Source organism: Kogia breviceps, chromosome 12, assembly GCF_026419965.1.
Source record: "Kogia breviceps isolate mKogBre1 chromosome 12, mKogBre1 haplotype 1, whole genome shotgun sequence".
In the NCBI taxonomy this organism is placed as follows: Eukaryota; Metazoa; Chordata; class Mammalia; order Artiodactyla; family Physeteridae; genus Kogia; species Kogia breviceps.
In genome coordinates this window covers 44,691,354-44,719,104 of record NC_081321.1, presented here as the reverse complement: position 1 = coordinate 44,719,104, position 27,751 = coordinate 44,691,354, and the positions used below count along the sequence as shown (strand labels likewise).

At 55.1% G+C, this 27,751-nt stretch overlaps 1 protein-coding gene across 2 annotated transcripts in view; it reads right to left on the bottom strand.

Moving 5' to 3' along the window:
- The window catches only part of LRP1 (LDL receptor related protein 1), a 79,585-nt gene extending 53,147 nt beyond the window's left edge, over nt 1-26,438 (bottom strand). The window contains exons 1-9 of one of the 2 annotated variants that reach the window (XM_059080530.2): nt 25,874-26,438; nt 17,515-17,637; nt 14,862-14,999; nt 12,613-12,732; nt 11,169-11,297; nt 10,785-11,048; nt 1,795-1,957; nt 1,463-1,685; nt 14-203 (exon numbers count right to left, since the gene is read on the bottom strand). In XM_059080530.2, the coding sequence (XP_058936513.1) occupies nt 14-203; nt 1,463-1,685; nt 1,795-1,957; nt 10,785-11,048; nt 11,169-11,297; nt 12,613-12,732; nt 14,862-14,999; nt 17,515-17,637; nt 25,874-25,940 (1,417 nt within the window). In that variant the 5' untranslated portion in view covers nt 25,941-26,438. The remainder of the gene's footprint in view (nt 1-13; nt 204-1,462; nt 1,686-1,794; nt 1,958-10,784; nt 11,049-11,168; nt 11,298-12,612; nt 12,733-14,861; nt 15,000-17,514; nt 17,638-25,873) is intronic. The other variant, XM_067009539.1, reaches the window with a different exon arrangement.
- Nucleotides 26,439-27,751: the final 1,313 nt, after the last annotated feature.

Genomic DNA, 27,751 nt, shown 5'->3' with positions numbered 1-27,751 from the left:
GAACCCCGCTCACCTCGCGGCTGACGCCGCTGGTGGTAGATGTGCAGGGCACCTCCCTTGTCCACACGGGTGACGACCTGGTAGTCGGTGCTGTTGAAGCGGTTCACGCGGATCACGCTTGTCTTCTGCTGGGCGTTGGCATTGTCTGAGTTGGTGGCGTAGAGATAATTCTCAAACACGGTCAGGCCATACAGGTGCTCGATCTGAGATGGGCGGGCAGGAACGGTCAACATGAGAGGAGAAGAGAATCCTCCCTCTGGCCCTGGTGAGCCCCTCAGCTTCTCTTCCAGACTCCATAACTTGCATTCCCAAACTCATTCCACAGTTGTCTGACTATGTGCTTTACTTCTGTCTCCTCTGGACTATCCTGTTCTTGAGATATGCTTGTCAAATCCCATCCATCCTTCAGAGAGCATCTCTCTCTCTCTTTTTTTTTTTTTGCGGTACGCGGGCCTCTCACTGTTGTGGCCTCTCCCGCCACGGAGCACAGGCTCCCGACGCGCAGGCTCAGCGGCCATGGCTCACGGGCCCAGCCGCCCCGCGGCATGTGGGATCTTCCCGGACCGGGGCACGAACCCGTGTCCCCTGAATCGGCAGGTGGGCTCTCAACCACTGCGCCACCAGGGAAGCCCCAGAGCATCCCTTTGAAGGGCTTCTGGAATCTTCTAACCAGAGAGGACAGTCTCTCCTTCCACACTCCATTTCTGGCTGTAATCCACTGTCTGGTGATCTGTGGGTCGGCTCTACCCACTCTGCTCAAACCCCTTGAGGGCAGGAACCATACCCCTCTCAGAACCAGGCACATATTCAACGATGGGATGATTCTGCACTGAAGTAGAGTTGGGCCCTACACTCTGTCCACAGGGAACATTCTTAGCCCGCCTCTAGCTCCCAGCTTTTGGGAAGGTTGAGAGAACAGACTGGCCCCAAGCAAGCCTGATAACAGCCTCTGCTACCTGCATAATGTATCTAAGGTAACCAACTGTCCCAGTTTGTCCAAGACTGGCCCAGGGGACTTTCTGGGCTGACACTGGGACAGTCTCAGGCAAATCGGGATGGAGGGTCACCCTAATTATCCCAGAATAGAGATGTCATCTCTGAGCTGGAAGGGCTTCTAGACTAGGTTCAAGTGCTATTTCCCAGCTGTGTAACCTCAAGCAAATCACTTAACCTCTTTGAATCCTGCCTTTTTTCAGCCACCAAAAAGGGTACTGAGACACCTACCCGCTCATTTTCCAGGGGCTTGTTGTAAGAACCCAACTCAAATGAGAAAAGGGAAGTAAAAGGTGGTCTCTAAAATGACTGTGGCCACCCGAGTGGAAGCCACATCCTGTCCTTTCCCCCAGATGCTCGTGCCCGCCCCCTCCCTACCAGAGGGCTCAGGGCAACCACGCTCCCATTCTGCCCCCCACCCTCCCAGGAGGCCTAGAGAAGGGTTTCCCAGCCACGACTTCCTCCTCACCAGGATGCCCTGGATGATGGTCTGCCGGCCTTTGCCCTCGTAGTCCACCACCTCAATGTAGTCCAGGTAGGCGTCGGCCCAGTAGACGAGGCGGCTGACCAGGTCCAGCGTGATGCCGTGAGGAAACACAATCTTGCTGTCGACCAGCTTGGTGCGATTCTGCCCGTCCATATCACAGCGCTCCACTTTGGGGATCTGCCCGTAGTCAGTGAAGAACACCTTCCTGTGAGCAGATGGCATGTTACATGGGGTCTGGACACTGGGCACCCCCTCTTCTACCACAGCCTCTGCCTCCCCGTTCCAGGACCAGTGCCCCTGCCTGCCCCACTCACCCCATGGCAGGGTCCAGTGCAATGCCCTTGGGGTTGTAGAGCTCCAAGTCTAGCAAAGTGACACACGTGTCCCCGTTTCGGTTGCAGACAAAGATCCTATCGTCGATGTCATCCACAAAGTAGAAGTTGCCTGTCAGCCAGTCGATGGCCATCTGTTCCACGTCTGGAGAGTGTGAATGAAAGGGCTATGGGGGAGGACCTCCCACAGACATGCCCACCCTCTGCTGGTGCAGAACCTACCGTGGGAAGCCCACCTCCTCTGGGGTGCCCTCCTTCACCACCCGTGCCACGGCTGTCTCTCCTCCCTCAGCTCTTACGGGAGCTACTGGCAGTGGCACATTTTGCCTTGTGCTCTTGGCCACCCTTCACCAACAGGGTCTCTCCAAAGAGAAGTCTCTGAGTACCCTCCCACACAGCCCTGCTCCCCATGCCGAGCTTAGGGTGGGCACACAGGGGCACTGGATAATTGTTGGCTGGCTGGCTGACTGACAGGTTTCCCAACTCTAGCCCCTGCTTGAATGGGACCATCTTCTTGGGGTTCCAAAAGGCAGTGAGGTTAGGTCTACTAGCTCATTCCAGAATTTTTGAAATCTGCTTTTACTTGCGATAAGAGCACTCAGGCTAATAAAACATCACCCATCTCTGCTTTTGGCTGGACTTTCATCATCTTTGTATGGTAAGTCGAGTTATATCACACTAGCCAGGAGCACTGACTGGAAGCTGTACGTGCTGCATGACTTTTAAAAACGGAAAAGCAGGGCATCCATCAATAAATCCAATCTGAGAGAAGAGAATGTCCAAATATGGGGCGCGCAGAGATGGAAAAGGGAAGGTCCATGGTGGCAAAAGGTTGGAACCAGTGGCACGGGCCAAACTTCCTGTACTCACTCCCATTCCCCTATTTCTTCAATGTCCCTATCGCTCAATTTCCTCCAGTCCTCGGGAGGGCGGGAAGGAGCAGGGAATAAGATGTAGGGCTGGAGGAGAGAGTGCAGAGGAGGAGAGCCATCAAAGGACTCTGAAGGTAAACTGAGGCATGGCTCAGAAAGAGGGGGAGCTTCAGAAGGGTGGGAGTGGGGGAAGAAGATGGAGACCAGGTGCCCATACTCAGTCTATGGCAAAAAGGGCCTAAGAGATCAGGGGTGGGGCCAGGGCAGCAGGAAATCTAGGGGGCAGGAAGTCTGGGGACGGGACCCCTGCTGGCCTCCTGCGGGGTGGTGTGGCTCCTTCTCTCCAGGACCCACTGGCTCCCATCCACCCACCGCCCCCTCCAACTACCACTATCAGAGGTGATACCTCTTGCAAGCTGGGAAGTTTCCAAGATAATGACTCCCTGGGACCCCGGCCTTGCACTCCACTTCCACCAATTTCCTCAGCAGGTAAAGGAGTCTTTGGACCACCTGTCTTTGGCTGAAACTTTTTTTTTTTTTTTTTAACTGAAATCCCCACTAGCCACACTCAACCTGGTAAGGATTATTCAATTCCTACACAGCTACAGGTATAATGACTAGGATTTCTGCTCAGCCCTCCCTAATCCTCCCCGCTCCCTCACAGGGATTCAGGGGCTGTTTCCTAACAGTGGGTAGGTGTGGGGGTTAAAGGGAACAGCAACACGGCTCCCAAGGAACTTGGCCAGGCCCTGACACTGACTCACAGTCACAGGACTTAGGCTGAGGGAGGAAGGGAAAGAGCCAATCTGAGACTCTCACCAAACTAGTTTCCTCTTCAGGGCTCCCCTGTTGAACCCCACCCCAAGATGATTGGCGAAAGAGGTCACAGGGATGAGGTGTTACCCCTGTGACTGCTGATGTGTCCCTAAACCCAGCAACTCTCTTCTCTGAGCCCCAGTACTGTCCCTTCCTGACAAGGTCAAAGAGAGGGGGCAGAGCAGCCTGGGTGCGTGGGTCCCAGGCTGGGTAGGAAGAGGGCCCAGTGCAGGGGTTAGGAGAGCAAACTACCCCACACTGTGACCACAGAGAAAACAGATGAAAATGAACGCTGCTGGACTGCGTCCAGAGGAAACCAAGGTCCCAAGCTGGGGCCAGGGGGGCAGGGGTGGGTAGACCCTGCTGCAGTCCCAGGCAGCCAGCAGGGTGGGTGAAAGGCAAACAGGGCTGTGTGCCCTTTACTTGGTGGGCACGGTGGGGGTCTGGGGGATGCTGGCATGTAGACGAACCTCATCATTCAAAGCTGTTTTCCCAGCACCAGCTGGGGCAGCTGCGTCCTCCTCTCCAACTTCCTGAGGCTTCCCTGAGTCACTGCCCAGCTCCAAGGCTGGCAACACCCTTCCCCTGCTCCCCCATCCACCCTTCCCTCGGCAGTAGGGGAGGAGGAAGAAACCTGAAGGGAACTGATGCCCCCCCATCCCAGAGGCAGTTCCACATCCTCCCCTCCAGCCTCAGGGTGGCCAACCTTCGAGCCTCCCTGCTGGCCTGGGAAGGAAAAGGCAGAGGGATGGTCCCCGCTCTCAGATATTGACCCTCGGCTCGTCTCCTCTTCCACCTCCCAAAGGCCAGCAGGGCCCCACTCAGCAGGCCGGTGAGGAGCTGGCAAGAACTGGAGTCCCCAGCCCGGCCTGGGCTCCCCTTTGGTATTTTTGCAGCTGGAGGCTATTAGTTGCAAGCAAAAATCCTTTGTTTTCCAACCCCTCCACTACATTATCTTCCTCTCTGCTGAAGTCCAGACTCCTCTACCCACCCCACCACACACACTCATACACACACACACACACACACACACACACACACACACACACACACACACACACGCTTGGCCACTCTTCCCATTCCAAGTGTAGTGAGACGGGCTCAAATTGGGAGAGGGCACCTTCCCTCCCGGGCTCCCCGCAGGCAGTGTCTGGGCCACTTCCCCCTGTCCCAGGGCGTGGAGGGGGCAACTGGGGTCCTGGGCTTCGGCCTGGAGGACCTGACATTCTGTCTCCACACACCCAGAGGGCAGCTGGCCCCTCGTGGCCCAGCCTTCTCGGGACTGATCCACCTCATAGCACCCTCCACAAGGGCTCTCTGGCCAAAGGCCCCAGATCCTGAAGACAGGAGAATCCTGTAAACCCAAGGGAAGGGATGCTGTGTGGTGATGGGAGGAATGTGGGGCTGGTCTGGAGGCTGAGGGGTTAGGGATCCCAGGGTAGAGAAGGAGGCTAGGAAGGTGAGAGGGTAATGAGACAGAGGATAGACCACAGCCTGTCTGCGATATCACAAAGGACTTTCAGTTCCAGGCCCCAGAATAGACCTGGGCTGTGTGTTTGTAACTGCTGAGCCCTCCCTGTGCCCCAACCCTGATGGCTCAGTGCTCAGCACTCGCCACCACTCCAGCTTTCCTCGACGTCACCATCCTTCACATCATTCAAGAGGCGTCTCGCTATACGGTGGCTGCTTTTCCAAAAACAACAGCCCCCAGCCCATTCCCAAGAAGACCCTAACTTCAGCCGCAGGATTCTAGTCACTCTTCCTAAAATAATTCTGGGGAAGGAGGAGAGTCTCTATGCCTTGAGGAAATATCCCCCAACACATCCACACACCTATAGATTGCAGAATAGGGTACCAGGTCCCTGGACGAGGAAGGAAAATCCCATTTCCACCTTAATCACATCCCCAGTGAACACACTTGAGCTCTTGCCCTTATTCCAGGAAACTTCCCTGCCTCTCCCATCACTCTGCTCTGCCCTGGGCCCAGACAGCCTCCAGACACTGACAGCCTGGGTGTGAATCCTAGTTCTGTCACCTTCCAATTGTGGAATTATGGGCAAGTCACTTGATGTCTCTGAGTCTCAGTCTGCTGATCTGGGATGGGATGGTGCATTAACAGCACTTAGCACGGGGCCTGGCACATGACAAACGCTCCACAAATGGGAGCTGTTGTTCATACCATTGCATGATCCTCCCTCACCTCAACCCCATCCTTCCTTACCTTTTCCATCTGTACCTCCAGCCAGAGCCCTGTGGCCTCCTGACTGAAGGTAGGCCCTCCAGGTGGGCAGTTCGGGGCTGACACCTACTATTTATTCTTCAAGACAGTTCAGGGCCCCAGAAAGAAAATTTCTGTATTGCAGGCTTCCATAAGCCCCTTTTATCAACAGCCTGCTTACCTGATTACAAATATTGTGAGGGCAGGGCAGGTCTTTCATTTTTGTCCCCAGCGCCTGACACACACGTACTGATTCATTCAACAAATATTTGGTGAATGCTGAGTGCTCACTCTGTTGTCTTAGAGCTGGGACTTAATTTTTTCCTTCCCTTCTATTGCCAGGATCCTCCTTTTCTGGCCTGAGGATGCCTAAGACAGTGGGACAAGACGTCTGTCAGGCAACGTTCTTGCTTGTCGGAGCCACTCTGGGATCTCACCCAAGGGCTAGGGGAGATGCTCGGGAGCCCGGGGTCTTTGCAGGTAGGGAGGAGACCACCGGGCAGGCCTGGCAGAAGTTTTGCTAAATGGCATGTCCTCACACTCCTGTTTCCTGCTGGGTCCTGATTTCAGCTCTTCTGTTCCACCAGCTGGTCCGGGGATCAGCAACACTGGGTCAGCTCTGTCCCTGGGCTCCCTTCCTGCCCCGCTTGTACTTCCAGCCCCACTCCCCTCCCCTGACTGGCCCAGGTCCACACAGGCTCTCAGTCCTGGGTCCCGGGGATGAGATGCTTGGACTCTGCAACTCTTGATTCAGAATCAGAACAAGGGTCTTCCCACTATTGAGAAATTCTTGCTGGGCTCTAAAACACATCTCTCTCGCTTAAGTTACTTCCTTTGGCTTGAAAACAGGGAGGGGGTTGTTGGGAGCAGGCTGGGTGGAGAGGCGACTTCAAGGAGACAGCGGGGGAGGAGAGGACTGGGCTGGAGCTGTGCCGGGAGACACAGGGCTGGCCTGGCCAGGAAGAGGAGAGAAGGGCCATTAAATGATTAGGAAACTTGGAATGGGAATGGGACGCAAAAGCACCAGGATGTGGGGGGCCCAAGGTCAAAAGCAGGCTGGCGAGAGCCCCCCAATATTCTGACATCCAATGGGTGTAAAGGCCAAAGAAGCAGGTGGCCAGTTTTCATCTGTGACACTGGAAGTGTTCTGTAGGCTGGGGTGGGGGCTGAGAGGGCCTTGGGTGCCCAGCTCAGTGGGAGCACGGTTCCCCTTCCAGCGGGGAAGCCAGTTCATCAGACTCAGAGGAGATACTCTCTCTTTCTCTGCCCCTTCTCTAGACAAATCACTGCCCTATTTCCTGTTGTGATTTTAAACACACACACACACACACACACACACACACACACACACACACACACGAGAGGGAGGGAAAAGTGAAGCTGGCCAGCTGGACTTGGGGACCCATTTCGCAACCTTGCAGCCTGCAGCCTAGGAGGACTTTTCTGGGCCTCCCCTCTAATCTATGCAGCATGGTAAAGGAAAGAAACCCTAGGACCCCCGAGGGCCCCTCCAGAGCATTCCCTCATACACAGCCCCGAATGAAGTGACTTCAGCAAACCTTATGTCCTTCAAGGCCTCTATTTGCAACCTCAGAACCTCCCCTCACCACACACACATCTTCCCAGGGCCCCACTCCTGCAGTCTGTGCTAGTTCTTTCTACAGTAGAAACATCCTCAAAGCTCAGGGAGGACAGGTCATTGAAGCCTAGACAATGCAGGGCTGGGCTGGGCTGGGGGTCAAGTAGACTTGACCTCCAGAGCCCTGCCCAGGGGTGGCCCTGCAGGGGGCTCGACAGGGCCTGAGGTTCCTTGAGAGGGTGGTCAGAGGTGAGGGGTAGGGTGGGCAGGCCAAGCCTATCAACCCCTCTGGGCCTCGGTTTCCAGAAATTCAGTCTTTTGTCTGTCACTTTCAAAATGCTTGCCATGTTTATGCACAGCTTGCTCTACCATTTACCTACCATTTCTTTACATCAACTCACTTTTCTTATTTTGCTGCATCCTAAACAATCTATGAAATCATAGATTTGATATGCTAGTTGTAGGAGTTTCCTAATGGGTATTACATAAAAACATAACTATAACAATAAAAAATGCATGTCCATACACGACCTAAAAATCAAGGCATTCCTGCTTTGCGAAAGGCAGTAGTAAACCCTGAGGGGTGGGCCACGGTCTTCCCTGAGGGTCTCCTGGCTCACCCCCCCCATCATGTTCTCTAGTCATGGGATCAGAGTCCTCAGAGACCTCCCCGTCCTGCTGGGGCAGCGGCAGAGGGGAGGATGGACCGTGGAATTACATCCCAGGAGGGAGAAGAAGAGGTGAGGACTGATTCCTAAGACCCACCCCCCAACCCAGGCCAACGCAAGACACAGGCTGGGGGAGGAAAGGCTGGCAGCCCAGCCTGTTAAGGGATGAAAACACACACACACACACACACACACACACACACACACACACACACACACACACACACACAGGCATGCATGCACACACACGCGTCAGAACGAGTGAGGATGTGATCAGTGGGTCTCTCCCCACTCTTGAGTAGAAACAGAGGGAAGGAGCTGGGCTCAGACAGGAAAAGGCCGGACTTAGGTCCTAAGCCTATTCCACAGAGCCAGTCATGAAGCTGCACCAACCACTGTGGGGACTGGGAGGGGCCCTCCAAGGGCTCAGGACTCAGAGCAGGCCTGGCTCACAAACGCCCGAGGACCCATGTGAAACAGGCTCACTTCCTGGCCTCCTTCCTTCTTTCTATTCTATTTCTGTTTCCAGAGTTTTCTCCAGGGCAGGCTCCCCCTCTTCCCACACCAGCAGGCAGGCTTCTCAGCCTCTGGGCTCTGGGCTCCAGTACCTCTCCCTTGTCAGACTCCTCCCTCCTGCATGGGGCTCAGGCCAGGGGTCCAACAGAGGTCATGGTCAGCCAAGAATGGCATGATTGCAGGGAGGGCTCCCCCAGAGGGCAGAGAGAAAGCAGGAGAAAGCATCAGCCTTTCTTCTTCCTGCCCCTGGGGGAGCTAATTACAGGCCGGCAGCCCACTGCACAGGTGAGTGCCTGGGACCAGCGACCAGCGACCAGCGACCAGCGACGCTGCACACCAGGGCAGGCCATCAGCCTCTCCTGGGAAGGGGGATGAACTGGGGGCGGGGAGAGGGTGTTGGGGAGAGACACTTCCGACATTCTCAGCTCAGGGCCCATAATTAGTTTGTGGGATGAGAGCAAAACAACCATCCTCAGGGTGACAGCCAGACATTCAGGCGGCATGGGGTGTGGGGTGGGGGTAGGGTAGGAGGAAGGGACAGAGGCTGGGGCAAGAGGAACCCATTCATTTGCCCCAGCAGCATTTCTCCCCAGAACCTTCCGGTCTCTTCTGGCCTCCTGGACTCTGCCCCAGAGGGGCCCAACAAATCTAGTAGACTTTGAAGGCAAGGCTCTGTTTGCCAAGGGAGGGGTACCCACCTGAGGTTATTTCCTGCTTCTCCTGGGGAGGAAGGCAGGAGAGGGGCCAGGCCAGAGCAAAAAAGTTTCCCTTCAGGGCGCCCCCACCAGCCACCTACCCACAAGCTCATCAGCCCATTGGCTGCCCTGAGGCAGGGCCAGGGAGGGAACTGCTGGAGCTGTTTGCCCAGACAGGCCTGTTGGGTGGGACCGCCGACAAGGAACAGGGAGAGGGTAGCTGTCTCATGGGGTCTCACCCTAATACTACCCTACCTATCATGACTGCCCACCCCTCAAGAGCTCAGCCGACCAGGCATAGCAGCCCCCAGCCCAGCACTCCAAGGACGACAGGTCTATCACAGGTGAGCCTTGGTCACCAACAGCTATTGGGATGCTGTGGAAGGACCGCAGCTGAGGTGTGGACCACACAATGAGTCTGCAAGAGGGCGAGGGCTCTTGGAGGAACCCCTGCTTCCTCAAAAACTTAGCCCTCGTGTCCTCCTGGGATTTCGGTCTTCTGTGGGGATCATCACATGGGGACCCAGAGAAGGAACTTCAAGATCTTCTAGACAGGACCCAGGTTTACCATCCTAAACCTTGTGTGCACTGGCCTCTAGTTACTTCTGGCTTTCTCTGCAATTTATCTGATCTCGCCAGACAAGCTCAAACCCATTATGCAGATTAGGAAATCAAAGCAGAGACAGGCAGTTCTGGTTTACTCAAGGTCACAGATCGGGTTACCCTCTGGCCCCTGGGGTGAGATCAGCCTCAACCGCAGGCCAGACCTCCCCCCTCAGCCCTGTGGTGCATTTCCTGGAAATGTGATGATGCCAGATGTTTTGTTTGTTTATGTAGCAGCATCTGAGAAGAGCAGGACGGCTCCAGGCAGTGGATCTATGCCCTGGCTCCATCCCCAGTGACAGCCCATCTTCCACCTCTGAGACAGCAAAGTATGGCCTGGGAGGGAGCCCCAAAGGGAAACATCCAGGATAGCTGAGAACACTCACGTAGCCCCAGCGCTCACGGCTCCTCCTCTGGGCTCATTCCTGCCACAAAGCCCCCTAGAAACAGCCTCAGGACCCCTGCAGCCATGCTGCAGCAGGGTGTCCGTTCTGGAGATGCCCCCAAGAGAAAAGATGGAAGAGAAGATGCACCCAGCCTGGCCGCGGCTCCTTTGCCCTCAGCCACAACTTAGCAAGGCTCCTCTGGTTCCAGGCCTCTTCTTTCCCTTGCTCTGGCTCTCACTGTGTGGGAAAGTCCCTCTGTGGACTAATCAACACTCCTCTCTCTGAAAAGGGACAGCCCCTGGTCTCTGGAGGTTGACCAGTTATTGCCCCCATCGGGCACTTCTGGGAGGCCTTTCTCTGCCCTGAGCCAGAAATGCAGGAGCCATCAGAGACTCAGCTCAGAGAGAGGGAGGGAAGCACAGCCATAACTCTGCCTCGGCTCCAGACAAGTGTCATCACGTGAAACCCCCTTCCTCGGCCTCCGTCAGCAGCTTTTGTTTAGGCTCCTGCCCCAGACAGGGGTCATCCTGAATATCTCTCTGACTCTGTCTCAGACAGGGCCTGTCTTGCCCACCTCCCCGGCCCTCCCCTGCCGTCCAAGCTGGAGCAGGTGACTCACGGTGCAGGCTGAGGGAGATATTGATGGTGTGCTCATCCACGAAGCCCTTCAGGCCCGGCATGCGGGCACACTTGAGCTGTGTCTGGGCAGCACTGTCCCCAACGTGCACCCAGCACACCGTCTCGTTGGCGTAGCTGAAGTCCATGGCTGTGGTCTGCCGTGTGCTAGTGGGTGTGATGGTAGAGACCTGGGCCCCACTCAGGTATGTAGCCAGGATGTTCTGTGAGTTGGCAATCAGCAGCACAGGGGGCCGGTCTACCGGCTCTGTAGATGGAGGAGATAAGGGTCAATGCAGCAAGTGGCCCTGGGACTTCTCCGGCCACTCCCCATCCGGGAACAACACTGAGGGCGCCTAGCTGTATGGCCACAGGTGACCCCACCTACCGTTCTTGGCCTTGCAGGAGCGGTTGTCTGGCTGCAGCAGATACCCTTCCACACAGCCGCACGTGAAGGAACCATCTGTGTTGGTGCACAGCTGGCTGCAGGTGCCATAAACCGAGCACTCGTCAAAGTCTGCCAGGAAAAGGCGAGAGCGTGGTCATTTCCAGCGTGCCGAGGGCAGGGAAGGGAGTGCCCTCAGACACCACCAGGGATGTGTCCATCCCTACGGCTACTTCGGAGGACAGTTTGGCAGAATCTATTACAATAAGAAATGTGGAAACTTTATCACCTAGAGAGTCCAGACATGGAATCTACCCTGGAGAAATATCCACACACGTGCATATTATCCATTCGTTCAGAAAAGATTTCTTGAGTACCTACTATGTGCCAGGTACTGTTCTAGGCTCAGGGAATACATCAGTGAATAAAACACATTCAAATTGCTGCCCTCATAAAACTTAAATTCCGATAATAAATGAAATACTGTTACTATGATAATAAGACAAAAAGGTAAATGGCATGTTAGAGGAGCTAGCGCAATGGAAAGTGGCTGGTGCTATGGAAAAGTATTAAGCAGAGAAAGGGGACAGCGAATGCAGGCGCTGCGGGTGGAATTTTAGGGCGGTAGGGATGGCCTCACTGAGGAGGTGGCATTTGTGCAAAAACCCCAGGGAGATAAATTTAAAACAGAAAAGTTTGCATTGTGTGTAACAGAAGAAACTGGGAACATCTTAAGCATCAAAAGGGAGATGGCCAAGTAAACTGTGGTAATAGTCATACATCACAGTGGTTTTTAAAAGAAAGAGGTAGAGCTCTATGTATTAACATGGAAAAATCTCTACAACATACTGGGTGAAAAAATTGAAAAAAACATATGTACAGTATGATATTTATGTAAAAAAAATCACATGCACATAAACAGTACTTTCAATTAGATTCTCCATGACTACATGTATACATGGACAGAAAAAAGCCTGGACAGAGAAGTAGCAAACTGGTAACAGAGTTGACCTCCAGAGAGATGGGAAAGGGACCAGAACTGAAGAGGATTTGTCAAAGGGGACTTTGGTTTTATCTATAATGCTTTAATTTTTTTTTTTACAAGAAAACTCACATATGACCTATATAATTTTTTTTTTTTTTTTTTTTTTTGGCTGCACCGCGCAGCACGTGGGATCTCAGTTCCCTGATCGGGGACTGAATGCACGTCCCCTGCACTGGAAGCGTGGAGTCAACCACTGGACCATCAGGGAAGTCCCTGACTTATATAATTTTTAAGACGACTTTTAAGAAGTCTGATGGAAGCAAGTAGTTAGGGCCCACAGTCATGCCCTGAGGCTATAAGGCCTGTAGCCCTGCCTCCTGTCTTGCGCCTTCCATCTGCTTTCTCCTCCCCAGCCCGGCCCACTACCCCTCACCCCCAGCACGCGTGGGTGGGCACACTTACCTTTGCAGGTCTTGCCATCTGCCTGAAGTTGAAAGCTGTTGTTGCAGTAGCAGGAGGGCCCGTTGAGTGTAGGGACACAGTGGTGCTGGCAACCCAGATGAGAACACTGTCCTCGCTGCTCTGTGTGGGAGCAGGTGACACAGACTCAGGCCTCCAGACCTGGCAGCTGTACCCAGACTGAAACCTTCCCCCAACCCTTCAGAAACCACTCCTGCTGCCTGCAGTGTCAGAGATGAAGGGGCTTACGAAGCATCGACTCTAAAAATATAGTGCCGTGAGGAAACTGGGACCAAGGGTGGGTATAAGACCGGTCCAAGGTCACACAGCCAATTATGATTTAGAACCCACATCTCCCTGCTCTGGCTGCTCTGGACTCCCTCTGTCCCCATGGAGAGGGGTTCTGGTTGTTTGTTGGGGTCAACAGGAAGTGGGGACAGTGATTCTCATCCCCTTCACATATCTCTTGCCTGCACTGCCCGAGGACTGCAATGTTGGCTTTGGGGCTGAGGGTGAAGAGCTGGCATGGAATCGAGTCTTTCTGTGCAGCACCCCAGCTCTTGTCTAGAAAAACCCCTGCAACCCATCCCTTGAGCCCTAGAGGCCTCAGTGAGAAGGTCCAAGGTCCAGGTAGAGGATAGGAGGAGGAGGAGCAAAACTGGCTCCCCTGGGATCCTTCTCTAATCTTCCTCCTGCTACTGACCCACTTCCACAGGGGAGACAGAAGGGAATGAGACAGGAGGGGGAAGAGGTGGGAGAGCAGCTGCCCCCCCAGACCAGCGACCCAATTAATGGCCTTGCATGGGGCCAGGCGGCCTGGCCACAAAGACCCCTTTGTCCAGCTGCCTCACACCCCTGCTCCCCCCCTCCCACCTAGGAGAGAGCACTGCCTGAGATGCTAAGACGTTTAGAGGCACTAAGCCTGCCAGGAGGAGCTGGGATCGGGGGCCAGGCCCCGGTTATTCCTTCTCCTCCCCATCTCTGCCCGAGAGCCCGAATGTGCTGCCCTGTCCGGCCTCCCCCAACACAGGGGGTAAATAGTGTTTGTTCTGGAAAATCTGGAAAAGAGTTTCTCTTCTGGATATGGGATGGGAGGAAGATGAGGTCCAACTTCTGTAATATCAGAGAAGGAAGTTCAAACCCTAGATTTTTGAGGTGCTTGGTTGTTTCTGATACTGACCAGGTATACAAAAGCAAGCAAACTTGAACACGCGCCATCCGATAAGATGGGACGTGGTGTACAAAAGCAAGCAAACTTGAACACGCGCCATCCGATAAGATGGGACGTGCATGGTAATTGAAGTCAGCCCCTAGGCCCACACTGCATCCCATTCCAGGAGCTTCAGACAAAAACATGCAGAATCAACCAAAGAAAAGGATAAAAATCTTCCACAAACTCCCTTGCTCCACACCCCCTGCCCTCAGTGAACAGGATCCAGATGTGTCTCTTCCCACAGGCAGATGTTTTCTGACATGCGTTACAGGCACAGGACACGGTCCCCACCCCCCCAGGGAAGATTGCTCCACACCCAGGGGCTTGCCTAGGGCCTCACAAGGCCAGGCTTCTGCTCCAGGCCCAGACCTTGAGGGCAGTAGGAGAAGTCCCCATTCCCTGACTCACAGGCCTGAGGCCCTGCCTGTCCCCCCTGCTCCCAAAGAATCTCTCCCATTGCTCACGTGAGATCCAGACTCTCCCTGGGTCATGGGGGCCTCCAGGGGAAGAACTGCAGAGCCGGTGACCTGAGCTGCAGGTGGGAAGGAAGTCTGACCTATCATCCTACAGTTCCCTCTTCAGCCTGGGTGACTTTCCCATCAAGCAACTTCAGAGAGCCTCAAAGATCTGCACTTCCCGGGGGACGCCATTGGGGGCCCTGGCAGGGGAGGCAGGGGGACCAAACTCCAGGACCCCCCCCACCCCAGCTTCAATCACAGCATCTGCTCTTCTCTGTTCATACTCATGTAAGAAACCATTTGAAGAAAAGACCCCGCTATTCACAAAAATAAAAAGTACAAAAACGCTGATCTAGTATAAAGCTCTCATTTCACAGGTGGGAAACTGGGGACTGGAGAGGGGTAGTGACATGTCCAAGCACACACAGAGGAGTGCCCGGGGCGCAGTGGAGCAGGACAAGGCCTCATCCCCCACAAAGGTGCGAGGACAGTCCTTGGATGGCGGGCCTCCAAACCTGTCAGGTGCTCACCTGAGAACTCACTGCATCCACCTGGGACAGGAGAGGTGGAAGAGCCCTTACCTCGGCAGTGGGGCCCCTCGTCCGACCCATCTGTGCAGTCCTGGACCCCGTTGCAGAGGCGGGACATAAGAATACACAGCTCGGTGCCCAGGCAATTGTGCTCGTTCGGCTGACATCGCTGGGTCTTACTCTGTGGACCTGGGGGCAGATGGAAAGGCCAGCATGACCACGCTGGCTACAGAGGCTGTCTGCCTAGTTGTTCACTGGGGGAGGGGGTGGGGAAGTGAGACTGGGGTTTCAGGCACCTGCACTTTTTAGATCTCAGGAGGCCAAGGGCCTGGATAGACTCTTCAACCTCAAACTCTCCTATGCCATTACCAGCAGCAGCTACACACTAGGGAGCCGCCAGGTGGCGGGGAGAACTAGGTTTTAGCAAAGAGTCCACTCCCCAAATGCCCCACGCTGTGGACCCCAATGTCTCACATTCTACACTCAGGAGACAAAGTACACCTCCTTCCCATAGCTCCCCAGGTCACAGAGACTGGGGCTGAGAGCTGGACCAAGTCTTCTAGAACTGCACTTCCCAATATGCAGCATCATACGTGGCTACTGAGCACTTGAAATGTGACTAGTTCCAACTGTAAGTATAAAATGCACACTGGCAAAAACAAACAAAAAACAATGGGAGTTCCCTGGTTGCCTGGTGGTTAGGACTCGGTGCTTTCACTACCGTGGCCCTGGATTCAATCCCTAGTCAGGGAACTAACATCCCGTAAGCCACATGGCATGGCTGAAAACAAACAAACAAACAAACAAATGAATAAATAAAATAAAATGCACACTGGCTTTTGAAGACTTAATACCACAGCCACAAAAAAGAATGCAAAAGATCTCATTAATACTTTTAAACAAATAATATACTGAAATGATAATAGTTTGGATACACTGGGTAAAATAAAGTTGAAATTAATTTCACCTGATTATTTTTACCTTTTTGAATGTGACAACTAGAAAATTTCGAAATTGTGTACATGGCTTGCATTATATTTCTATTGGATGCACTGTTATAGACCCCCAGCCCCAGAGCAGCTTGCCTGATGCAAGGCTTTGGAAACGTTCAAAGGCTGTGGCCCACTGATGGTGTCTTGGTACTTCCTTTGTTGCCCAAGAAGATGGGCTGGGGGGAGGGCAGGGTAGAGCTCCTGAGGGGATTCTAAGGAGGCCAGGTGACCTAGGGCGCTGGCTGAACCTGTGGGCTGGTAGACAGACCACTGCCCATTGGCTCCCAAGCCTGGACAGGGTGTGAGAGAGTGTCTGTATGTGAGTGCACCTGTCCGCCTGTGCCTGGTAGGAGTCCACATGCACAGGTGAGGGAGGTGTGTACCGTGGAGCAGAGTGGTGTGGAGTGAGGGTGAATCTGTGAATCTCCACGTGTGCTGGTGCTTCTGGCCTCAGTATGTGCATTTCCACGTCCTTTTGGGAGCGAGTCCGGGTTTGTGTGTGAGTGTCTGGGAGCATCTGTCTGAGTGCAGGTTGTGTCTCTGCATCCCCATTTCAGAGTGTTGACTCTGCGTTGCTGTGAGAGCGTGTCTGTGCCAGCATCTGCCTCTGTCTGTGTATGTCGGGGAGGGTGGAGGGGAGTGAGTCAGTGCCTGGGAGGGACTATGTGTGGGTGTGATGGGTCCAGGAGTGTGCATGAGTGGGGACAGTGTGGGGATGTGTATGAGGTGGGGTTTACATCAAATTAAAGGGAGGATGGATAAAAAGAGCCAGATCTGGACCTTTCGCATGGCTTTCTTCATCCCTAACGCCAAGCACTGGGGTCAGAAATGTGGGGCATAAAGACGGCATCAGACAAGAAGATGCTCCAGGCTGAGCCACCCCCCCCAAACACTAGCAGAATATCCCTGGCTCCCACACCTCCAGGGCAGGGTACGAGGGTGAAGCAGAGAGAACTGGTGGCTCCCTTTCTGGCCCTAAAATTACCCGTAATAATTATGGGTGAGGGTGTGGAGATGGGGCTGGGACAGGATAAAGCCAGAGAGAGAACGGAGACAGACCTAGGAATGCAGGGTCCCCTAGACCCCAGCCCAGATTAGCCCAGCAGGGGAGAGACTCTGCCAGCTGCCCAGGACTCTAGGGTCCTGCCAGAAAGTCCTCCACTCCCCGCCACTGGCAGGGTAAAGCCTGGGTGGGGACCTTTCTCCCAGTTTAAACAGCTGCCTCTGATTACACCACTTACGGGAGGGCGGGGGAGGGCGGGAAATGCGCAGGGGTGGGGCTTCTGGTACAGAGACTGAGCAAGAGCCAGTGGCCTTTGGCCTGGGAGCCTGAGGACAGGAAGGGGACCCAGCAAGACCTGGGGGCACTCATCAAGGATCAGGAGGTTCAGAGGTGAGAAGAAGAGGGATGGGCCAGAAGGGAGGGGAGCCTGGGCCCCCTCCTTCCAGGAAAGCTGTCAGCCCAGAGAACACAATCTCTGGCTGGTTTGCGGGTATAGCAGCTGAGGGAGCTCATTTCTGAGCACACCAAGCACCATGCCGGGCTCTTTGAAGAGGGGGAGAGGACAGTTTTAGCTGTGTCATGTACAAACAATCATAGAGCAAGGTCCACACCAGGCTAGAGCTCAACTGTCCTCATCCCAAACTGCCTGGGCCAAAAGGAAAAGGCATAAATAGGTGGTGTGGGGGAGGGACCCATGAAAGGCACTTACAAATCTCGGGAGCCTCATCAGATCCGTCGGGGCAGTCCCTTTCACCGTCACAGCGCCAGCCCTTTGAGATACAGGTGATCTGGTCTCTGCAGGCAAACTGCTTGGGGCTGCAAGTCTTAGGGACTGGGGTCAAGGGAAGAAGAGAGGGGTGTGAATGAGGGATGCAGGCCAACTCTGTGGCCTTAAAGCCCTCTAGGGCTCCTCCTCCTCCCCCAGCATCAGTCTCCATCTGGCCCAGACTCTGACCCAAAGTCCATGTGTCGTGGGGGGCACGTGGCTGGGGTTCACTCCCGGAACACTGCGTACCTGCGACGGCGGGAGGGGAAGGATGCAGGGAGCACGTTTTATTGCCCCCCACTCAGTCCCGAAGACTGCCTGTTCGGTGTGCCCTCCCCCAGTCCTCGAGGTCAAAGCCCTTGCTGTTCTCTGTTACTCTGGTCAGACACCAGCCACCCCACTTTGCTGACTGAGAGTGATGGAGCGTTTAGGCCATTGACGTGTTTTCTCTCTATCTTCCTCCGTATCTCACTAGAGGTCCAGAGCTGGTCTTTTCTAACCTCTCTGCTCCTTCGCCCTCTGGGACACTTTTGGTCCCTGGGACCCATCGTCCTGCCCATCTCCAACTCCTAACCACCAGGCCCCCAGATGGGATGGGTGTCTGGGGTGCCCTTAGCACAGTGGTGGCTTGGAGACGGCATCAGCAGAGGAGCCCTGCCTCCACCTGCATTCTCTAAAGACACAGCCTCCCTTGCTGGTTAGACTTTCAGCAGATGCCCTCGGAGGTAAGAAGCACCTAAGATTGCTCAGGATGACAGAGTTGGAGAGCTGAGGCAGGGGGATGGCTGGGGTGACCTGTAGGAGCTGGTTTCAGCCCAGCCGACCTGTTAAGGCCCTATATCCGGGACCTCTCTGCCCTAACCCCTCACCCCCACCAGCTTCCTCTGCTGCTGCCCCATTCTCTTACCTCATGCTCCAGGGATGAACTAAAGATGGTAACACTAACCCTCACTGTTACCTCAGTATGTGCCAGGAAATGGGGTACACTAGTTCTTTCCATGTATCATCTCATTTAATCCTCTCCACAACATGACAAAGTAGGTACCACTCATACCACCATTTCCTAGATGAGGAAACCAAGCCTCAAAGAAGGTGGGTTCACACAGCAGGCAAGTGGCAAAATCAGGACTCATACCAGTTGAGCTGACTCTAAGCTTTTAACCAACCAGTGCACACCAGTCTCCCCATTCTCACTGAGAGGTTCTCAGGGGTTGTTCCTCCCAATCCCGTCACCACGCCCTCCACGGGAAGAAAAGTACCCCCCTCCTTCACACCCAGCCAGTCTCCCAGCCCTTCATGGCCTCTTCCTTGGTCTGTGTCAATCCCATTTCTCTTCGGCTGTCGTGCACTGGAAAGCGGCTCTGTGCCAGGCACTGCACTAGGCACTGGGGTGCCAGGGAGGGGCGAGATGGCCCCTCAGGAGCCACAGCACCCTGGGAAGACAGCAAGGCAGAGTGAGCTCAGGGCTGGGATGGCGCAGAAGGAAAGTATGTCAGGGCTCTGAGCCGGGAGGGATGGAGTCTGAGGGGAGCCATACTGAGAAGACGTCCTCCCTCCCTAACCCCCATCTCTGGCAGAGGGGACTGCACTCAGGCCCCTGGCCAGGATGAGAGCCGAGTTCAGGAAACACATCAAGGATGGCCTGGCTAGGCCCCCGGCCCCAGAGTCCCCCTCCCCGCCCCCCCCCACCCTGAGCAGGGAATAAAGGCCCCTTGAGGAGGTGGATAATGCTGAGTTCATTGCCCCACTGGGCCAGCTGTGAGGTCTTCCCGGGGAAACAGCCCGCCAGCCTAGTTAGCATGCCGGAGGACGGTCCTCTTCCCCTGGCCAGCCGAGACTGGCTGGTGGGGGGGGCGGGTAGAGGGGACTGGAATGGGACTCAGAGGCAGATGGGCTGTTTGGAGCCCAGAAAGGCCCCCATGCCACCCCTGTCTCCACCTGGACTTTTAGTCCACACCCTCTCTCCCCGCCAGGGTAGAACTCACAGCCCAGGCCTGAGGTCACCGGTTGGTCACTCCAATCTCCCCTCCATTCTGAGTGCCAGCCACGATCGCCTCCTCCTTTGGCCCTCACTTTGTCCCCCCGCTGTCCCCCACCCCCATTTTTGGCCTGAACTCGACAGAGGAAACAGCAGCTGGCAAACTCCGAAAGCTGGAATGAGAGAGATTCACAAACCAGATGTGCTCTCGTGGAGAGAAGGGAGCGGGCGGGGGATGGGGAGTGAAAGGAAGAGGAGCGCTCAGGGCCCCTGTCCCACAGCAGCACCCCTTTGGGCCGGGGCAGGGGGGGACTGGAGGTGCACGTCTCTCACAGGTCAGGGCAGCACAAGGATCTCGAGAGATGTGAAAGAACCTCCTTTCCATCAGGGATGGTGGAGAAAGCCCTAGGAATCTCAAGTGTGAAGGCTGAGGCCCGTCTTTGATTTCCTTCGGGGGAAGAGGGGAGGAAAGAAACAAATAACCTACTTTGGGGCAGTCTACACAGCCAAGGGAAGCCTCACTTGGAGCCAGAGAGAGCTGCAGTGCGGTGGGGTAGGAAACTTGTAATCTGCTTAGAGCCAGCAGCCAACCCCACTGCCCTCAGCTGCGCCTTCCGCATCTGATGCCAGCACTCAGGAAACCCACCTCTGTGGCCTTAGATGAGGGAACAACACGGCCCTAAGTTCAGGAGCAACGAGTGGCCTCCTCTGCCTCCCGCCCCTCATGAGACTTGGGGCTTTCTAAGGATATGAGCTAACATTTTTCAACATGGTCACTCTGTGTCAGCCACTGAGCTGAAACACTTTGTACACCATTAACTCATTTAGATCCTCAAACCCTGTGACATGGGTACTGTTGCAATCCCCATCATACAGACAAGGGAACGGAGGTACAGAGCGATTAGTGACAACCAGCGGTTCCTCACTGGCCACGATGACGGAGCCACATGAAGAAGGATGAAGAAGGGAAACGGCAGGGTCCTCTGGCGCTGGGAGTGAGGACAGGGATTACGGGAGGTGGCAGTGGCCTTCAGGGCTCCTCAGAGAGGAGGGGAGAGGGTGGAGAAGATGGAAAGGGACAAGAACGGGACAGAAGAGGGAAGGGAGAAGGGAGAAGAAGGAGGAGAGGACTACGGAGGGAGAGCGAGCGAGGTTGCAGAGAGAACGCCAGGACACAGGGGCCGTCTGTTCTCGGCTTTGCCCGGAGATGAATGTGACCGCCATGCTAACTCTGGCCAACACCCCTGCCCCCCCTCAAACCCAGGCACCCAGCCCAGCCACGGCCCCCAGGGCCACCAAGATGGAGCCAGAACAGGAGGTGTAGGGTTGGGTGTGCATCCAGACACAACACGGACCCCGCTGCCCTGCTTGAGCCTTGGCTGTCGTCCTGTCCCATTCTGGGACCTTGGGGGCAGGGTGGGGAAGGGCGGTGAGAGGGCCTGACAAGAGTAGAGAGGGTGACAGGGAAGTACAGCCCTGAGGCAGTCTTCTCCAGAGGAGGGGACCCATCCGTTGATCCCCTTGGGAGCAGAGATGGAGAGGAAGAGAGGTGGTGAGATTTCCTAAAGACCCAGGAGACCTGAGACAGGGTAAGCGTGAAAGAGACCCCTGAGACCCTTTTCAAGAGCAGACACAGCGGAGGGAGAGATAGGCTGTGTATCAGGGGATGTTTTCTGAAAGGAGCCATATGATATATCTAAGGGAACAGAGGAGCCAGGGGGTGGCCAGGGGGTGGGGGGCAGAGCCTGCAGGAATCTAAACTTTCAAACATATGGGGGTGGGACAGCAGGGGCCTCCCAGACCCTAACCAAGAGCTTTTCACTGAATTTTATGTATTTTGGGTGTTACCCGGTGGCTCCTTCCCGCAGCTCAACGAGGCTCAGACACATTTTTGTCATTCCTGAGTCTGGGCCTCTGCTTTGCGGCCTGGACAGACAGACAGGATGGCTTGGACTGCTGGGGGAGGGGAAGGGTCTCCCCCTCCATCCTGAGTCAATATTGACTCAGCAGGACATTAGCCTGACCTCCCCACCATCTTTTCCTTTCCCCACAAGTAAAATCAGACCCTTAGAACGTCTCCAGAGGTCAGCATATCTCTCACCAGGCCTTTAGAAGCCCTTCCCATCTACCCCCCCCCCAACACACACACAGCTTATGCGCTGCAGAAGTAAAAGCTCTGAGCTCCTGACCCATTCCTCACACCTTTCTCCAGTTCTCAGGTCATGAGGAAGTTCTGCCAGAAGTCTAACCTCCCTCCTCCCTTCTGAATTATCTGCACTGCCTCTCTTACTCAACTCACAAAGGGTATCAAGTTCCCTTCTTCCAGAAACATTCTCTCCAAAATTGGTGGAGTTGGAAGAAGAGAGAGGAACTTGGAGGAAAGTGGAGGGAGAACTTTCACTGCCGAACTGGATATTCCAAGCTTGGCCTGGGAGGGGAAGAATAACTCCAAAATGGCGAGCACGTGGGAAAGCCCAGGAGAGACTTCTGCTCCCAGGTAGCTTTCAAGATACCAAGAGGCCTGGATGGAGGTGGATGGAGACAGACAGAGAGACAAAGCACGAGACAGAGACTGAGAGAGACAGGACAGAGAATGCCACAAAGGATGAGAGAAGGATGAGGTAAGAGAGATGAGAGGATGAGAGACAGAGGTTCTTTGAGGCCAAGAGAGCACACACCAATGATAGACAGACAGAGGCAAAAACCAGGGAAGGGGTCTCAGCCCAGAGGTTGTCAAGACACAGTTGTCTTGGGATGAACTCGGAGAATAACATCCCTGAGACTCAGGGTGGGGAAGCATATACCTTGACTTGGACAAAGAGAGTCCCTGCCCTAGCAGTGTCTGACCCAAGGGAGACTCAGAATAGGGGCCGCTGCCTCCCACAGAATTGGGAGGGTGGCAGGAAGGAAGACTGAAGCTCTTCAACAGGGAAGCCAAGGCCTCCAGGAAATTCTCATCTTCCCTGGGGGTGCAAGAGGGATAAATACCTCCCCTCACTGTCCCTCACCTCTTTCCCAGGGAGGTTTTACACTGGGGCCTGGGGCCACCGCACCGGAAGCAATCCGGAGCCAACTGCTTCCTTCTCCAAACAATGCAGGATCCTGCTAACCAGGCTGAAATCTGGGACTGAACACAGGGGCATGGGTCTAGGTTCTTCAAACACCCACACCCAGCACCCAGCTCCACCAGGTCAGGGACAGCTTGCATGGTCCCACTCAACTGCACTCAGATTCCCAAAGGGTGAGGAGCCCCCATCCAGAGGTGGAGGACTTGAATGCTGGAGAGTTCATAGAGGGTTGGGGAGCGGGGGGTGCCCTGAGAGGAAACTACTGAGGGGAATAAGCCTTGGGCTTGGGGTTTTGATATGCAAAGGCTGAGACTACAGCAAGAGGAAAGAAAGTTAGACTTGGTAAGGAAGGGCTTCCCAAAGGTAAGGAAGGAGTTTTGTAAAGTTCTAGGGATTTGGACAGGATCTGGCTCTGGCCAGGGCCCCTGCTGACATCCTTAAGAGGCCCAGTGATGGGGAGTGGTTGGAGGCAAAAAAATATAGAGAAAATGGAGGAAGGGGGAGCAAGATTAGGAGAAAAGGAAGTCTTGAGAAGCAGCCTCAAACATCAAAATATCCCTCCATCCCCAAATCAATGTCCTACACATCTCTGGTTTGAAAGACAAGAGTGAGGGGAGATGTCCAAGATCTGAGTCTGACCAGGGGGGAGAAAGGAGTTTGGAACCATCTCTCAGAGAGCCAGAAGGCAAACAGCTCAGCCTCATAACTCACTTAACTGTCCAGCTTGTCTGATAAATGGTAATACACTGGCTCGAGGGGGTACGTGGAGATGGGTAAGAGAGAGGGAGGCAGCCAGCCCTCTCCACTACAAAATGTTCCTAATCTCAGCAGGGACCTCAATAACTCCTCTTCCTATTCCCCATTCCATCTGTTTCTCCATCCTCCCAGGTAGCAAGTATACTCAATTCTGTCTACTAGCAGGGAGTGACATTGCTCCCCAAAGAGAAGGGGACCTTGGGGATTGGGTTCAGGCATAGCAGAGAAGGCAAAAATGGTGGAGAAGGACCCTAGGGCTGCTCCCCTGGAGGGAAAACAGCAAGGTCTGTGATAGCAGCAGAAAGGAAGGTTAGACATTGAGTCAGGTAAGCTGGAGCCAGGAAGTGTCCTTCTCCAGAAAACGAAGGAGAAAGTTCCGTGTCTGTGGGCCTGAGACATGAGGGCAGGGGTGGGGATAGAGGAATCCATAGGCTGTCTTAGACAACATTGGCCCTACAGGTCTGTGCAGTTTCCCTTTCCCACGCCCCAGAATGGGGTAGAACTGATGATTCACTATTCCCATTCTTAAGGTGAGAACAGTATAGGTGTTTGGGGAGGGGTCCTCTCTCCAGGACTTTGGATAGAGTTTGGTTTGAGCTGGGGTTACAGCTGTGGACTGGGTGGAAACTTACAAAAGCGTGGGAGACCATTCAGGAAAACACATCCAGTCTCCCTCTAACACTCGCCACCCACCAACTTGGTGTGGCAGATAGAACCGCTTTGGAACCCTGGGGGTGAAACTCCCTGGGCCCATTCCTGACCAGGCTGGGGACCTTTTCTGCTCTCCACAGAGATCCCCCTTTTCCCTCTGCCTAACTCCATCCACCTTCCATCGTGGGGCTCTTGATGGGTCACCCTCTCTGAAAATTTTTTTCTATCCCTCCCAGAAGTCGCTGTACCCAAATCTCTCTGCCTCAGTTTCCCCTCTGACTTCACAGGGCTGAGAACAAGAGGAAACAACATGAATAACTGAGGAAGTCATGGGCAAGGGCTGGTCTGAAGGGTATTCAGGGCAGAGCCTCTTTCCTCCTCTTGGGCAGATAATTGATGTGGGGAGGGGGTAGGCGGACAGAGTTCCCAAGATGGCATAACTGAGAGCTACTGAATATATTGTCTTTCTGGGCACAGCTGCTTCCTGACCCCCTCACCTCCCTCCCCCCACTGAAGTAAGTTGTGGGGAGGGGAAGAGAGAGAGAGAGAGAGATAGTCTGGTTTCAGAGAAAAACTTTCCCAATCATAATCTGGCAAAATTTAGAACATGGAGGAGGGGTGCATGATGGTACTAGGTCCAGATTTTTCCCTGGATAAGAGGACTAAAATGACGGGAAGGGATGAGATCCCACCCCTTCCAAATCAGGGGACCAGCCCAGCCCAACCCCATGACCCCAGCTCAAAGCTTGAGCAAGACTTGAACCAGTGACTCACAAGTAAGAAGGAAAATAGCTGACATTAAAGAAAGGCAAGAGGGCACCCCATTTCTCCAAAAGGACACAGTCCTAGCCCAAAACTAACTGCAGTATACAAAGTGTGTGCGTATGAGGGGAGGAGGGGAAATGGTGGAGAGAAATAAACACATCTACCAAAGGAGCAGGGAATTAGGGCGTGGGGGCATAGCCATAACCCCATCCAGCCTCCAACTCTCCTTCCAGTACAAACTGTGATCAGACCAGAAGTCAGGGAGAAAGCAGCCTTCCTCCACCCTCCCACCTCAGCATTCCAGGCCATTCTCCAGTCCCCTTCCCCAATGATGACATCTAACGTTTTTCATCTCAAAGCTCCCAGGAATTAAGAAGGAAAATTCAAAGTCATATAGCTTCGCCTTCCCCCACCCGCTACACCCCCCAACACAGCCCTTTCCAGGCAACTGACAGAGGCCCTGAGAGGGGGAAGTGCTCATTTCGGAACCCAGGCTGGCAGCCCGCTGGATCCTGGACCCAGGCCTTCAAGCCCGGTCTCCAAGGGCCCAGATTCCACACCCAAGCAGGGGGCCCTCCCGTGGCCCTCTCTCTCCCCACCAGAGCCATCCCCCCTGTCCTGCCTGCCCTCTGCCCAGCGGAGCACCCCTGACCCGGCTCCCCTTCCAGATGCAGAGGCCACTGCAAAAGGACCCCCGCCCCCTTTTGCAGCCAGTAAACAGCAAATCCGGATTCCTTTACAATTCAGATGTGCTGTGGGGGGGTGGAGGATGTAGGGGAGGTGGAGGCCCTCCCCCACCAGAGATAGGAAAAGAAGGCCTCTAGATGCCAGGATCAGAAAAAGGGGGAGGCCTCTGGTCTTTGTTTGGGCTGGGGGGGGGTCCCAGAAGCATCATTTGCCCGGGGCCCCTATCCTCCAAATTGGACCCCCATCCCCACCCCCAGTCAGGCCGTTGCTGTGTCAGCTGGACTAGGATAACAAAAGGCACCCCCTCCCGCGTCTCCCTTTCCCATCCGAACGCAGGAGTGGGGGCTGGGGAGTGGGTGTCCCCAGGGGTCCAAGGGGGCCGTGGAATCTCACTCACCATCGACAGCGGCCGCGACCAGAGCTGAGAGCAGGGGCAGCAACAGCAGCAGCGGCGGGGTCAGCATGGTGGGGGCTGATGCAAGCAGCAGCCCCCTGCCCTCTGGTCCTGTTACTTTTCGCCGTCGCCGCCCCCCCCAATTGGGGGGTCCCCCTTTTCCCTCCTTCCTCCCTTCTCCTCCTCTATTCTTATCCTATCCTTCAGCAAAGCTCACCAGGGGTCTGGGTGAAGAGGTAGAGTTCGGAGCCCCTTGGGGAGGGCCTGCAGACGGGGGTGCACCCTCTGCCCCCAAATCCAAACCCTTCACCCCCGGCTTTTCTCTTCGTTCCTCTTTTTCCCCCTCCCGGGCGAAGCTCACAGCCCCATCTCCGAGCCGCCTCCGGCTGCAAAAATGCACAATTGGGAGGAGGCGGGGTGGGGGAGTGGGGGGCGTGGACCGGGTGGGGGAGCCTTCGGAAAGGGCCTGATGGAGCTATGGGGTCTCCCCTCGTTTCCGCCTCCTCAGTGCACGGGCCTGGAGCTCGCACCACTGTTGCCCGGACTGAGGTGCCGCGGGGCGGGCTGTGGGGGGGGGGGAGGGAGGGGACCGGGAGAAGAGGGAGGGAGAGAAGGGGCGGGGAAAGAAAAAAAGGGGGGGTGGAGAAAGAGCTACGCGGCAATCCTGTGAGTGCGCATGCGCCGATTTGGCGCGCTGCCCTGGGGAGGGGGAGTCGGAGCGGCGACCAGAGCTGGATCTCTGGCTACCGGTCCGAGAGCAGGGGCTTCCCGGGATCTCGTTGGCTGGTTTTGGGCCTGGAGCGTCTATTCCCGTGATTGGGCCTTTCTCCCTTGCTCTCGGGAGCTGAAGGGGCGAGGGGGGTTGGGCAGGGGGTTTGAGGAGAGCTGAGCGGCATTTCCTTGAAACTCGGTGTTTTGCCCTAGAATTTCAGGCCCCGTCTGCGGATCCAATACCGGGAGGTCTGGACCGAGGCCTGATCTCCTGGGGGAACCCTGACTGTGCCTTCCCATGACTGGGGTGGGGTCGGGGGCTGCCAGTCCGTGGGGAAGATGCGGGGAGAAGCTGAGCTTTGATTTGGAGACTTTGTAAAACCTGGACGGGGATTGGGGCCTGCGGTGGAGGGGGGCGGGGTGGGGGAGGGGCCGAGACGGCCTGCCCCAACCTCTCTCCCGGACTTGGAGTAAACAGGGACACCCGCCGGGACACGCTGGAGCTTGTCTGCCCGCCTAGGGCTTGGGGATGGAGCCCACCTTAGGACCCGCCCCGCCCTGCTTGCCTGGCACCGGGAGGGGCAGGCCCTGGTTTGGAGGGAGGTGAGTCACCAGCGGGTGGGGTTAAGGAAGGTCCACCCACCTTCGCCCCAAGAGGTCGGGGCTCATTTATTTTTTTGTTTGGTGTTTTGTTTTTTTATACCTTCTGACTGGCTTCCCACCGAGTCGGGGTTTTAGATTCCAAGCAACAGGGATTTGGAATAAGATGAGGGATTCTGGACCTCTGTTTCCAGGCCTCGAGTTCTAAGGAGGTGTCTGCTGAGTGCCGGACCTTTGTCCCAGCCTGAGTCCGTAAGGGAATGCTGCTCTGAGTCCACAGGGCGCCGGGCGGTTCCCAGAGCCCAGTGAATGTGCTTCTGGCCACTGCCCCCTTCTGGGCGGTGTTTTAAGGCTGTACCTTGGGTGTCTGACTTTCTGGTGTCTGGAAGTCAGTGTTCAGGGAGACAGCAGGCGACGCCAGAAATTCACATTAGAGATGAGGGAGGCTTTGCACCACCCTTCTCCCTTTTAAAGTTCTAGTCAAGGAAAGGCCCCAAATTCTCACACCAGCCTGGCCCTTGCAGAAAGTGGAGCAGCATGGAGGACTTGTCTTATTGATGGCAGTGAGAG